The 15457-nt window shown below is 38.2% G+C and overlaps 1 protein-coding gene across 1 annotated transcript in view; it reads right to left on the reverse strand.

The window, feature by feature from the left end:
* cadm2a (cell adhesion molecule 2a) overlaps positions 1 to 15457 on the reverse strand; it is a 215037-nt gene that overhangs the window by 12288 nt on the left and 187292 nt on the right. Inside the window, exons 5-8 of the mRNA XM_062433537.1 lie at positions 8494 to 8655; positions 6535 to 6625; positions 6253 to 6431; positions 2309 to 2422 (exon numbers count right to left, since the gene is read on the reverse strand). Coding sequence (XP_062289521.1) covers positions 2309 to 2422; positions 6253 to 6431; positions 6535 to 6625; positions 8494 to 8655 — 546 coding nt within the window. The remainder of the gene's footprint in view (positions 1 to 2308; positions 2423 to 6252; positions 6432 to 6534; positions 6626 to 8493; positions 8656 to 15457) is intronic.

Genomic DNA, 15457 nt, shown 5'->3' on the forward strand with positions numbered 1-15457 from the left:
CTCTGTTATGTACTCATGGTGAGAAAATAGACACATAAACGAAAATGAATAAAAATAAGAATGTGAAACTGCAGAGAAAAAAATTTAGAGAATTTAGGGACAAAGAGAACAGATCAGAGTGTTGGATCTCTCATGTTAATATAATTGTATTTGATGTTGAATTACATTTTTATATACAGCTTTCTATGTTATCAAAAAAGATGAGTTAAATACTAAATATTAGAAATGACCAGTTGGCACAATAATTTCACAAATACATGTACTTTCAACACCTTTTCGTAGCCATGATTAATGTGATACATGTGAGCGAGCCTCTTTGTATACAGCCTGTCACAGCACATTAGTTTTAAATTGACATGTCACTCAAAAACTTTGATTGACTTATTACTCTACCATAGCAGACATTGAGCTATGTCAGCATTATTGTAGTGTGACACAATGCAAAGAGATAGTCACTAAACAAACTGCAATTCAGCCAAACAATGGTCATTTGAACTTTTTCCAAAGTAGGCCTTTGTCACCTTTGTGTGAGTAAGTGTGTCACTTACTCACACAGAGGCTTTTGAAATAGGGTGAAAGAAATTAGGATATATAATCACTTCCTATTCAGCTGCAAAGAAAACAAATGTTGGTTAAACAAAGACTGAATGTCCATTCACTTTGGATTATACAGATACAGCGGAAAACGGATGATGATAGATCATATAATAATTACATTTTCACCATAAATAAATGTCTGCATCATACTAATATTCTTGAAGACACTAAGGGAGACACAGTTATATGCCTTTTTCATGTTTATGCATGACCCTGCAGTATAATTGCAAGAGTAAAGAGGTAGACCACCAATCAACAATCAAGATTAAATCTGCATTGTTCCTCCTGAATCTGAGGTCCGATAGTTGCTCACAGCCTACTTTCCAGCACTATGGGGATTGGGTCCTCTCTTTGAAAATGGGAACTGCTCCATAGATGCTGTCTTCAACTTCAACTGAAGAGGCATGTCAACCAAGACAACCAAATGTTTCAACTCTTCCTCTACTACAGGGTTCACAAGCTTCTCACATTTTTCTGTTTATCATTTGACAAAACCCCAGTCGAGGTAAGCAATTCATTTAGTGATTATAACATAAGTGGGCACTCAGGCTGGCACCATGTGAGGCACTAGTGACCTTCTGGCTACAACCTGGAGCAGCTGCCTCCACAATGGAGAACTGGAACATGTCCCACTCAAATACCATGTCCCCAACCTCACACAGGATTGAAAAAAAGTTCTCCCAGAGGTATACTGTATGTATCTGGTATCGCTCCATGTCCTACTGTAGCTCCAGCTTCTTCCTCATCCGAGACGTGATATTCCACCTCCCAGGAGCCAGTTTTCATAGCCCCAGGTCAACATGCCAAGACCTTCACCTCTGCCTGCCACACACACCCGACCACTACACCCAACCTTTCTGACTTGACCTGACAACTCATTCTCTAGTGACAATACCACAATTGGACACTACATGTGGACTGATATGGGGGCCTTGCTGTACAAACTTCCGTGATTTAAAAGTTTAAATTTATAACCATAAGTTTGTGCATGTCATCAGCCTCTGCAGGAATAATTGAAATTTGAGATAACGTCAGCATTTTATGCCTCTCTCAACATTTATTTTTCAGCCTCATTATAGATAGCATCCCATTATGCATGTTTCATATTACAATGGAGGATTATATCAACAACATTCATACTCATCAGAAATGGATTCCCTAAAAACACCTGATACACAGTCTTAGAAGTAAGATGTCGACTATGCTAACTTTGAAAAAGAGCTTTCAAGTCAGAACTCTCCAAGTTCTAACAGAGAATTAGGAGTCATGATGAGACATCTCAAGTGGCCAGACATTTTCAGTTGGACATGACATTTGCTTCTTTGAGGTTTCAGGGCACAGAAGTACTGAAGTCTTTTGAAATGTCACGGGGACAGTGGATTGAGTATTTGGACAGCTAGACTCTTTTTGAATACAATGACCTGGTGTGTCTTGGAGACTTAGCAAATCTAAATAATGCCCTTAATGTGAAAACACAAACAAAACGCAGTATCAGAAGACAGGCAGAGAAACATGTCCCATTAAGGCATTATTGTGGATATTTTTCCCTACTCTCAGTATCTCCATTCCTCAGTGTGTCCACATTAGATGGGGATGCTGAAGCTTGAGGAAGTGAAGCAAAAGGACAGAGGAGTAGGACATAAAAAGTAAGAGCAAAATTAGAATATAGCATGCTGAGGGGGTTGTGGAGATGCGTGGGGTGGTACTGTACCTCTGTTGCCAGTGACTGTGGGGTCTGAGGCGTGGGTGCCTAATAGATCAGTAGGGTCTGGTAGGATGGGATGTAGGGGGGGAGTGGTGGATGGAGGCAGGATGGTGGGGACGTCTGGTGGAGGGGACAGTAAGACACTTACACACAAGAAAAAAAAAATACACCAACAAAAAAACTGAATTCAAATGGTGGCAGTTAGATACTGCAACAGAGAAACACACACTGGTGTAAGACAAAACAGGGGAACAAAAAATTGCAAAATCATGACATGATAAAACATGCACCTTTAAAAATGCAATAACAAATCACTATTAATGCAAAATGATGCATAACATAAAATACATTAATTCAAGCATTGCTGATACTTTTTTGTGGATTTTAATTCTTGCTAATTCAAAAACGTTAATGTTAATAAAAATGTAACTGCATGTGTGAGAGTAGCATTTGGGTGTGTTTTTGGCAAAAGCTGAAAAAGAGTAATGCAATATTTACAGATTAGCATAGAAAAAACAAATGTTGCAAGTTGTCTGTATGTTATGTTAGAGTCCCGATCCTCCACATTTTTCTTTTCATTATGATTTAAAATAGTCTTTGAATGTGAGGGTTATATCTGTAGCAAGAGAGCAGGATTAACCTCAAATCTGCTCACGTTGGCTGATGTAGATGAAGATAGATCTTGCACCGGGAACCTCTCAATGTAGGAGAGGGAAGAAAGTTGGAATACGCCAAATGAAGAAGGTGATTTGACAAATGATATATGCCAATCATCCATGTTTGCAAGACTAATTTCAGGATAAAAAAGGTAGCAAAGCTATCAGTGCACACAGGGTATGGGAAAAGAACTTCATCCAACATAACGTTTCTTACTGTCACAAGTTAAAGTAACAGGAAAAATTGGACTGAAACATTGTGTGAGAAAGTTAATGAGGTTACACAACCACCTTGGCTTTTATGTTTATGTCACTCTGATTTTTATGGTGAGCTAGAGGCTTTTAATTGGATATGGTTCTCTTTCTCAGGGCCAACTGTCCTGGGTGTCTCAGTGACATTTCAGCCTTACTGTGAATCACTAAGCAGCTAAATGCATGTCTTGCAGAAAGAGGGAACAGAGAAGCCGTCTCCTTGTTGCAGAGGAACCATTAAAAAGGTATTTTCCAAGAATTATGGCTGCAATTGTGAAAGGCTAAAAGATGTGCTAATCACTAATGAAGGGTAAGAACAGACTGGGTGCCATTTCAAAAGAACAAGTAATGAATCTGGATGGGACTTTTTGACCCTCCCATACCCAATTGCCTTTTTTGTGGTGCAAAATTTGTCAGTTTAATAACATCAGTGCCATTAAGTGCATTGGTTAGTCTTGCTGTTACATTTGGCTGGCATTTGAAGGAACTGTTAGGTGCACACAGACACCATGGCATGTAGGACAATCACACTAATTAAACCTGCAAAAAATATTCACAGCAATTAGTCAGGAATTGCGAAATCTCAGCCATATGTCATGAACATTTTTGCAGTTTAAGTAATAATGTGCTGTGATAGGCCTTTTAAGTGGACCAATAAATTATCAACGAAGATAATTTCTTAATTTATCCCTCAACTCAGCAATCCTAATCAATATTGTGATATATGTTGATATATATATATGATATATATTTTTTTCTAACAACGGTAATCTTGTTGATATCAGATTAGGCACTGAAATTACTTCCCTGTTTACCTGGATGAGAATTCTGCTTGAGAAAAACACATCCCCCTCTGCTTAAAATCATTGCATTTACTTTGAAAGCAAAAATGGCGGCTGTGACATAAATTATTTGCTTTAAAGGATATGGCTGATGATGTCTATGCCAAAACAAATCTTTAAAAAAACAAGAAGTTGATGAGCTACACTATTAGACTGTGTAACATGTTCCTCTGTCTCAAAAATTACAGTCACACTAGTTTATTTTTTAAATGGCTTCAAAGACTTATAACAAAGATCACGTTTTCAGTCTCTGGAAAGTAGCTGTAAGGCAGACATGAACATGGTTCCATTTAAAGAGATTCACTAGCTTGTTGTGCTACATATCACAACCTTTGTACTACATTATTAATTTCTCAAATAACTTAATACAAGAATACAAGGTCAAGAGGTTATGATATGTAAGATATATCAGACTTATATATATATATAAATACATATACATATACATATACATACATACATACATACATACATACATACATACATACATACATACATACATACATACATACATACATACATACATACATACATACTGTACATACATACATACATACATACATACATACATATAAATGAATGAATGGATGACGTTTGTACATCCTACACACTAGCTACTGTGCAGGATGAGTATAAAATTAAAAAAGTGTGATGACAGTATTACTAATTAGAATAAATTAATTTAGAGTTGTTTAACATTGGGATTTTACCTTCTGCCTTACCTTGAATTTGATCAATCTTATACGTTTTACTCAACACACGCTCTAAGTTCAGGTTCTCACATTATATTATACTTTATGCACCCCGTGGCTGCGAGGATGCAGAACACAATTTATGATGAGCATGTGTATACATTCGCATATGCAGACCACAGTGTAGTATGAGTAAAACCATGTCTGATTTTGGACTATATTTGCCCCTCACTCCATCCATGTCTATCAGCACGTACATTCCTTGCAGACAAAATATATATCATCGACCCCTTGCAGCAATATGGATACAGACAGTATAAATTTGATCTTACTGTACAGTGTCTTAATTCATTAAATGCAATAAATCACTGCATTGGGGCATATAAGAGTGAGTAATGTATGTGTAGCATCAAATAATGAGATGTAATCTTATAGTTGGATGTTTTTCTTATGTTCAAAACACAATTAAACAAGATAAAACATAGCTGCTTTACATCTCTGACTGTTCCTGAGATTCCTGAGATGTTGTGTCCTTGAGTAGAACCAGCAGAAACCACTTCATGAACTATTGATGGAAACCTTGGTTGCATCTGCCAACAGCTCCACATCTGGTTATTACTGTACACCCACCAAGGACAGTCAGGACCATATTAGAAATCGCTATTGCTCTGGCAAAGCATATCTGTCTGAAACTGAGAGGTTTATTCTCTCATTTTTCAGATTATGACTGCTTTTAAATAAGACACAAAATGAAACTCTCCCTCACTAGGTGCATGTAATATTAATAATGAAATATTTTATTGATCCACTTAGGGAAATTCTCTTTTGCCCCCAATTGGATGGTTTCTCTGGCTAAAAACTACCTGCCTTTTTGTCGCTCATCATACACTGTCAAAGTTCCTAAAACAGAGTGAAGAGACATGTGTCACTGCTCTGCTTTTTTAAAGCATTATTACTTAATGCCAAGAGACTATCGGCAGTTGAGAAACGGGAAAGAAGAAGAGCTATCTGTTTTCCCTGACACTGAGTCTTATTATCCTCCACCTCCTCTGGCGTTGCTAGGAATTACTTATCCTTCCTGGTGATATTCCTGACAATGCAGCACTAAATTCTGCCTCCCTCACACATTTCCCTCCTGGTGTGTGTGTGTGTGTGTGTGTGTGAGTGTGTGTGTGGAGGATCTGGGACGCAGGTTTATTTAAGGAAAGGCGTTGGTGGCATTTGTGTCACCTGAGGCCCTTATTCTCCCTGTGAGGGATGGTACCACTAATCAGTCTTAGCACTGATACAGAATGCAGATCAGGAGTTTGTTGTTTGTGCCTGAGAGGTTCATACTTAACACTATTTATACATACCGTTATTGGAGTCCAAGATGTCATCTAGCAGATTTTTTTCTCCACTATCGATGTGGTGTCTAGTATGTAACTACTGATGATTTCTTTTACATCTGAACGTGATCACATGAAATATAATAATCCAGTTTATCCAATTCTTTCCTCTGAACTCACCGTATACGTAGAGTACGTATTCGTCACTGCTGGTCCCTAGGTGGTTGCTGGCTTCACAGCGGTAGGTGCCATTGTCTGTCTTGTTGAGTGAAGTAAAGGTGAGCTCCCTCCCTTCTACAATCATCCTGTCCAGGTCAGGAAGTTCACCCCCATCTTTTGTCCACATCACGGGATCTGGCCTGGGTGGTGAGAGGAAGAGAGAGAGTAACAAAGGCATGTAATTTATATCTGTCTGATGCATTATATAACACACAGGCTAGCTACAAAATTTGAGTGACTTACGAGGGGTTTCCTTTGGACTCACACTCCAGCTTTAAGTACTGACCCTCCTGTGGGACTGCAAGAGAGTGGATGATCTCCACACGAGGAGCATCTAGGACAAACAGAGAGGGTTCAAAGTGAGGTTGGACTATAGGGGATACACAGGGTTGGGAGAATGTTTTCTGATACACTAACTAATTACCTGTTAAAAATTCAGTCAGTTACCTAATCCAAGTATCACAATATTAGAGTAATATAATGATGAAATAATAATATTTTCCATTATTTACCAAATATAATTTTGTTGTATAATAACAAAATATGCAAATAAAGACAAGACAAGAAACATCTATAAGATGACTTTTACTGTTTTTGTTTTCTGTGTTTTCTGTAAGACAGCAGAACAATGTAACCTTTGAGAAGAAAATGGGGAATGGTTTTTAGCATCAAAAATGAGAAGAAATGTCGCTTTTCATTAAGCGAATTCGAACAGTAGCCTATAAACCTACTATGAAAGATCACAACACATGATGTGCTTTAACAAGAACGTTCTCAGGGAAAGCCTCAGACAAAATACTGCTTAGCCCACTGGCTGTGTGAAGCTATCACACAGGCATACTGCATGTCACAGCGGGGGAAGACCCCCCTGCCGGGTATTTGTGCCCACTCAACATGAGCTTTGTCCTCCTTCACAGGTCTTCTCAGAGGAATGGCAGTGGCAGACATACTGTATGTGCAGCAGCATCATGGGCTCTACCATCTCCTTTTATTTGGTTCAACCTACACAATGAGTTTTCTCTGACTCATTCAGTGTTGAATGTAGTCAGTGACCAGTGACGCACTGTCAGCTGTGGGCATGTTAGGCACACACAGTCGTCTCAGTGGAGGGCCGTTATGTGTCCTGTCATATACTTAAGCTCTCTTTTAACCCATTTGTGTGAGTTTTAGGGACTGCCACAGTGCGTAACAACATCCCTGACTACTCTCACAGCATAAATTCACTGTGTGTGAAGTTTGTGTATGTGCGCCTGCTGTGCGCCTGCTGTGTGCACCTGCTGTGCACACCTGCATGCACCATGTAGTTTCATCCTCTACTCACACCATTGCGGTGCGGATCAGTGATTTATTTTGCTATTGTGTTCCTGCTCTGCTTATATTTTGGACTTTTACAGTGCATGGTACTATATTATTCTTTATATAACCTTTTTTAAAATTGTAATCCTGGTAATAATTCCACATTTAACTAGATGTATCGGTAGTCTGATTACATCAATTTTACTTGGAACTTTAATGAAATACAGTCTAAATAAATCTAAATACATCTTTTTTGTATACTAAAAAGGTAATGCCATTCCCTGTATTCTGTTATTTAAGCCTGGAGATATATTATTAATCAATTATATAATATAATTATAGGTATAATAGTATAATAAGAGTATAATATAATAAATAATTATCATATGATCATAACAATATTGATGTGTTTTGATGTTATGATTTAGCAACGTATTCAACATCAAACCACATAACGGTTTGAGACAAAACTGGTGTATCCCATTCAGTCAAAATGTTTTTATGTGTTTACTTCAAATTTTCAAAAACTAGTGTTCCAAAATGTTGATACATTTTGATCAAATCTATAGATTTAAACAGAGTATATGGAGGTTTTCCACAGATGATAAATGATTGTATTATGTATTATTGTATGATTAAAAAACATATAAACAAAAATATAAACAATGTAAACATCTACAGTACTGATACATCTAACTACAAATATCTCCACAAATGTGAGTCTTATTAATCAAATACAGACTAACACAAGTCAAATGCAACAGTATTCTGCAGATGTAAAGACGCTTTTTACAAAAGGGATTTAGTTTCTTCCCCTTTCATTTATTTTCCTTTTCCAGTCATGTCCACATGTACACTCCATGTGTGTATTTGAGTGTGTGCATGTCTTTGTGTGTGAACACTCACAGTGGACCTCCAATACTTCAGTGGCCTGCTGTTGTGACTGTGAGAGTGCCACATGGTCCACTCTGCAGGTGTAGGCCACTCCATCATCATTTCTGTCCACGTGCAGCTGCAGAGAGCTCCGTACTGTAAACGTCTTCCCACTTGCATTCACCTCCTTGGCACCTTTGGAGAGAGTTGCATATTGTCACTGATGCAGCACATTTATCTTGCAAGATGTGATGGCCTCACATAAACATTTTACAGCTGTGTTCAACAGTTTGGTTTAGTTCTGCTTTCCAGCCAGAGCCAGACTCCACAGGGACACACAGACAAGGGCTCATCATGCAATGCAATAAGCAGCTTAATAGAAAATTCACAGTATTTTCACATGGATATTCGTGGTATCTTTATTACAGTGCACAAATCTGAAAACACATCACTGCAGGTTATATAATTGAAAAAGTAGCCATTATAGAAGAGATTATAGTCCCTGTGTGATGATTACATTGAGTGTAAACTAAGTTTGTTTTAAAACCTCAACTTGTGAGCATCAAAATAGTGTAGTAGTACTGTTGTATGATGTGAATAAAATAATCATTTTACAACATCTTTAATTCATGTACTGACCTAGCCACTACAGCTAAAAAAACACACCAAGCCAACTGTCTTTGATGTTGATGTTCAGTGCATCAGCCTCCAGCTGGCTGATGCTTGTTTGCCTTATACTAGTCTTCCAGATGTGTGAGGGCATTTCGTATTTCCAAATATACAGTATATTTGTGTATAGCTCTCAGGCACTTTGGTGGTATAATGAATACCATTCTTCTTTCCTGAAAAAGGCTTTACACAAAATACTGAATAATCAAATGAATGATGATGATGATGCTAAAAGGTTCAGTTCTTGGCATCAACACATTGATTTTTAATAGCACTGACCCCACGAGAATCCTTGTTTAACTCCAACCACAGATGGACTACAACCACTGATCAACCATCCTGCAGCATTAACCTATACATACACGTCTTAACTGCCCTCAAGTGCCGATAATATAAAAAAATAAAAATGAATAAAAAGTATAAATAAATATCCTCAGTAAGGAAAGTTGTAGTCAACATGAGAACTGCGGCCATTGTATGGGGATACTGACAGAAAAAAAGCTTATTCACCTCAAGGTAGGGACTCTTTGAACCATCTCTGCCTTCAACTGCTCACATCTTACGGCCTTACACAACTCGTCCAAGTCTCGCTACATAGTGTCATACTATTCTCCTCTCCCTCAGATCCTTCTACCTGACAACCATTTCCAGCCTTACAGGGACAAAAAACATTACCAGGGCCAATCAAACATTTGGCAGTACCTTTAATCAGCCTTTTTCAACAAAGTATCACTATGTACATTCCTCTCCATCTGTACAATCTGCTATCTGAGCTATCCTTTCAGCACCTGCCTTATAATCCCAATCAAACAGCTGATCCACCTCTCTATGCCCATCGACACCCCAATCATTGCCAAGGCTTCGGAGAACTCCTCCAGCTTTCTCAAATCATCTACATAATGCCCTGAAATTTGGCATACTCCTTGATCACACCATTCCAATTTTTGCTTCATTTGCTTCCCCAATGGAATAGGCCTTAGATAAGCCAAATGTGTTTGATTAAAGTTTCACGACTGGCCCTTCTGACACCAATTTTTGACTGCCACATTAGTGTGCTTTAAATCTTTTTTGTTCCTAATAAATCAACATCCCTGAAGCACTGTGGTGACTACAAGATAGAAAGGCTCTCCTAACTAGAAGGTCACAGAGACTTTTTCTGTTCCCGTCAAACTGTCCTTGAGCTTGATGCTCAGTTTGTACCCGGTCAGGATGCCCTGTGCTCTGTCCAGATGACCGTCGAGTCAGTGCTTGAGTTGTAACTAAAAACACCTTGCTCATATGTTATGAATTCTTGCTGTTTAACAGGTCCCTCGTTGGGATTTGTAAGACAGTTTAAGAAAGAAACCTCTGTATTTTAGATAATTCTATGTCCTCTGGAAATGCTGCACAAATTCATACTAAATAATTTAAGAACTGTGGCAGCAACATTTAACGATATTTGCCAATTTTGAATGAAGCGTCTGCCTACACATATGACATGACTGTTTTGTTAAGTAACTCAAATGACCATCCAGTTCCAGACCACACACTTAGAGCTAACAATCTTGCACAACTCATCACTGCTGGATTTTCTTTTACATACTGGTTGTGTCACAACTTAATTGCTTATACGTATCCACCCCCAGCGGGTATTTTTCTTCTCAATCACATCTGTCCAGCCAGTCTTTCGGGGGTGGTTGGTCTACTCAGATCATGCCAGCCGCCTGTATTTTAAACCTTATCTAGCCTGTTCATCCACAGCAACACTAACAATGCTTGTTTCAAAAAAAAGAGAGATTAAAAATCGCTATTGTACTGTATTCAGCTGTCCAGGCTTATTTGTACATTCAGGTGTTTGTTCCTCTTTTTCTGTATTCTCATAGCAGATTCAAGGAAGCATCGGTGTATGTGGCAAATCTCTCATGCAGGCCACCTTTGTTTGTAGCTACTAAAGAGACTGTTTATGCTATATATCCTTCTCTCTTCTGCGCTCATCTGCTCCACTTTCCAAGCATCCCACCCCACGGTCTCCTCTCCCTCTTGATTCTGCCAATCAACGATTCTGCTCAGTCACTTCCCCCATCTGAGGCAATGAGCCCGCCTCCCCAAGAGATGAATGATTGACAGGTCTGCAGTGTTAGCAACATCCACCCAGACAAGAGGAGACAGGGAAAATGGCTCGATTTCTTCACAAAGGAAAAATTGCAAAAGACAAAGGAGAATGAGAAAGAGTGGAGGACTGCAGATAGAGGAAATCATATTTCCAATACCATGGCGTGCTTTAGCAGTTGCAAACATCTACTCTTTCTAATAGTTCTGTCAGGTCCTCACAGGATGCTTCCCCTTGCCTCATTGTCTCTCCATTAGTACAACTTGTCTGTCTACACCTTGCTGTTCTCCTTCCTTTGCTTTATAAATCTTCTCTGCAGGTTCCTTCCACCGATAATACTATTCAAACTCTGTAAATATCAAATCCTGGAAATAGTTGTCTGATACTGTGTCCGTAACTCCTTCCTTTTGTCTGTTTCCTCTCCTCTCTTTTTTAATATTTGTATGTTCTTGTCGGGGTTAGTATTGGGGTAAATAAGTAGCTGATTTAGCTGACCCTTTAATCAAATACTAATGATCTAATTAAACGGATATTATGAGATGAGTCATATTATGTTTTATGAATTGTCTTTTCTTTGATGAACAGCAATCAAACAAGAGGCTGAATTTTACAAATCCATATTACAGAAAGGTTTAGTTATATATGGATTTAACTATTTTACTTTTTGAATAACTTACAATATTTTCATAAAAAAGTCAAATTCAAAATATTGTAATGACTTTGTCTGAAAGAACTGATGAAATAACTGAATGAATCATTCTGAATTTTGCAGTTTGATTGTGCTCATATGTTATGTGTTTCAAGACAAGAATTGAAGCACTTCAATCAATGTGATGGGCACTCAGCGATGCCCCTGTGGCAGCTAACCCAATGTTCTGTCTGCACTGCTTCTCTTTATTATTGTAGTTTGTCTTTCAGTAAAAATGAAGTTGAAAAGTTAAAAGTTAGTTCATAGTATTTCTTTGTCAGAGGCTCCTGAAATCTACACCCTGCGCTGAACCAGGAGTATTATAAAGATGGAGAAACTTCATATATAATTCTGCTGTGTGTTGTTTAAGTGTGTAGAGATTTGAATGGGTTCTGATTGCTTCTGGGTGACTCAGGATAAGAGCACTACAAAAACTAATATGCTAGCACAAAGTTTGAGTTCATTAATATCAGTTTTTGTTCCAAAGTCTTCTTACAATCCACTTTGAGAACATAATAACAGTTGTTGAACAGCAAGTAATAGCTCATCGTTAAAGTGCATCAATCTGCATGAACTCAGTTGGCTTCTACACTACTGTGTGTGTGCACATGAGTGTGTGTGTGTGCATGTGTGTGGGTGAGAGTAGGTATAATTGGTCTATAAATATCTTATCACATTTTAAGCGCAGCTGAAAGGAGACTGACATCAAGCTGCCATTAAAGCTCAGGCCTGTCAATCAAAAACTAATCTGGCCAGTCTCATAACACACATACTCACTCCCCCCCCCCCCCCCCCCCCCCCCCCCCCCCCACACACACACACACACACACACACACACACACACACACACACACACACTTGCAAACCCACTGTTTAATGACACTACTTATTGGTAAAAATATTTATATGTTTTGCTTTATAAAGAGGCTTTTTGGCTGAGAGTTACTGTTAGACCTAATCAAGAAGTTTGGAAGAGATTGTTATTTTACTTTCAGCTTCCACTGTTAAATTCACATAGTGGTGGCTTTGGGGGTGCCTAATATTCGGCAGGAATAACTGACAGGATTGATGGAGGGCTGTTTGAATGCTTTACATCCAGAAACTGTGATTTCTGGATATTTTTGGAGAATTTGAACCATGCAGCAGTGTTTCTTTTAGTACTCACATATCAAAACCTCAAATTTGATTAAAGTCGTGATGAAATGAAAAATGCCTTTTCAACCCTTTTAGATCACATCCCCGATCATACTGTGCATCTATTTCACAATATATGCCAAAAAATATACAAAAAAGAATAAACTTCTTTGTATTCTTATGTCAAAATTCAATCATGTTTTCTTCCTGTAAAACAAAATATGATGTGTGCTTATGTAGGCTTCAACCAATAATATCATGACATCCACCCATCAATCAATCTGCAACTTTTAGTGGCACAAGTAATTATAAAATGCCCAATTTTCAACATTAAAATCAAATTCCTCCCAATGTTATATCACGCCTGGCTGCCCTGTTTCATTTGGAAATACATTATGATACGGAAGTTAGATACTGTCAAAATGCTGTTTCATCTGGCTTTTAAGGAAAAGAAGAACGAGTGAAGCATGGAGTTCTAAATGTGGACTGGTGTTCTTTTCTTTTGATACCTTTCTGTGCGATTTAGCATGACATACTAAAACAGTATAATGAAATTAGATATATTATATTATAATTATTCAGCACTTTAGAATAGGCAGAAAAAACGTCTAATGATTATACATATTTTGAATATAGAAGTAAAAAATAACCAGCTTGAATTCTCTTCATTATATTTTCATTTTGAATGCATCCTTTTTAAGGCTTTTGGGCTTGTCATTATAAATATGAGTAAAAATCTTAAGTGCAGCCAGCAACAACCCACATGTATTGTCTAAAACTGCCCTTTCATAATACATGGTTGAATCTCTCTGCTCTCATGCATATATTTTTTTGTCTACTCACTGAAAATTGCCTATTTTGTTGTGAAATATTTTGTAATTCCCCAGTGCAGCAACTTTTAGGTTAATGTTGTCCACATGGAAGACTAATAATAGTTTGCCACTGCTTTTCTGATTCATGTTTTGGGTTATCTTTTTTTAAGCACAGGCACATAATGAGTGAAAGGGTTTATTTAATATGGTCAAGCTAATGGATTTGGCTTGTAGCCTGACACTTGTTCAGATTTGTGCAGATATATTTTTTAATGACTTACATAATTTACTTGTAAACTGTTGATGGAATGCAAGATGTACATCTATTATCATGTGCGTGAAGAACATAATCTCCTGGTGTACCTCTCCTTAACAAAATGCCTGTCAGTATTTGGCTGACTACATCACACTATTTTGTAGGTGGGAGTTCAGAGCTCTGCATTGTGGGCATGAGCCCAGATAAAGCCTCAGAGGATTAGAAATGGAAATGACAAGCGTTAAAATATGAGAATCTGACCCTTTTGTGCCATTTCACAGGAGAGAGGCACAACCCACAAGATAAGAAGATGGAGGGTAGTAAAGATACACAGAGGGGGACTGCTGGGCCGGTGAGGAATCATCAACAACAGCTATAGGGCTGACTAATCCTGGCAACAGGGGTCCGAGGGCTGAGTCATCAGATCCTGAACTGCATCCCATCTGAGATTTGAAACAATTTGTGCAAGCAAAAACAATTTAAAATTGTCTGTGGGCGAGGGTGAAGATAATCAGAATATGTAGTTGTACAAAACACTAATTTAAATACAATAAAACTCATAATGCAAACAGAAAAAAAAAATGTTGCCAGATAAATACCTAATGACTGTGTCAGATGAGCAGCATAACAATGGGTATGACTAAACTTTAAAACACCAGGCTTTTGCACTTATACACAGAAGGCTCCAGCTCCAGTGAGAAATATAAAGCCTTTACTATCGTCTGCAGTGTTCAGGGAGAAGGGCCTACTGACAACCTGTAAGCATCCCCCTCATATTTGACCTGTCTTACCAGCTTGACTGAGCTTAACTGACGGGTGACCACGACCAGGGAACACTGTTAAATGTTAAGAGTTTCTATCAGTAACTGACAGACACGTATCACGATGTCCTTTCTGACATGACACTCCCCGCATTCACAGCTAAGAAGTGTCTAGTGTGGATTCATGGAGACAGTTTTCCACTGGCCCTTGAAAGGAAAGGTCTGGTCAGTCCTAGTGCCTTGGCATTTAAAATTGGACAGGGGCTCCACCTCCAGGATGTTGCTCTTAATGGGCATAGGCAGTGGGTGTATCTGATCTTCACTTCGTTTGCCACAGTGCACAGTTCTGAGTCTGTTAACTTGATCACACACACGCTTAAAGAAAGAAAGAAAGAAAGAAAGAAAGTACAGGTGGTGCATTTGTGAATGTGATATTTCTGCTCTTCATTCGAGCCATCTTGTAGTTGAAAAGTAAGTCAAAAACTCAAAGAGATGTAAAAAAATTAAGATAGACTTTATAGTTTTACTTCACTTATATTAATATACCAGTATATTAGTATTAGACACAAGTTGGTTACATTTCAGGTA

The sequence above is a fragment of the Scomber scombrus genome, chromosome 14 (genome assembly GCF_963691925.1).
Source record: "Scomber scombrus chromosome 14, fScoSco1.1, whole genome shotgun sequence".
Taxonomy (NCBI): domain Eukaryota; kingdom Metazoa; phylum Chordata; class Actinopteri; order Scombriformes; family Scombridae; genus Scomber; species Scomber scombrus.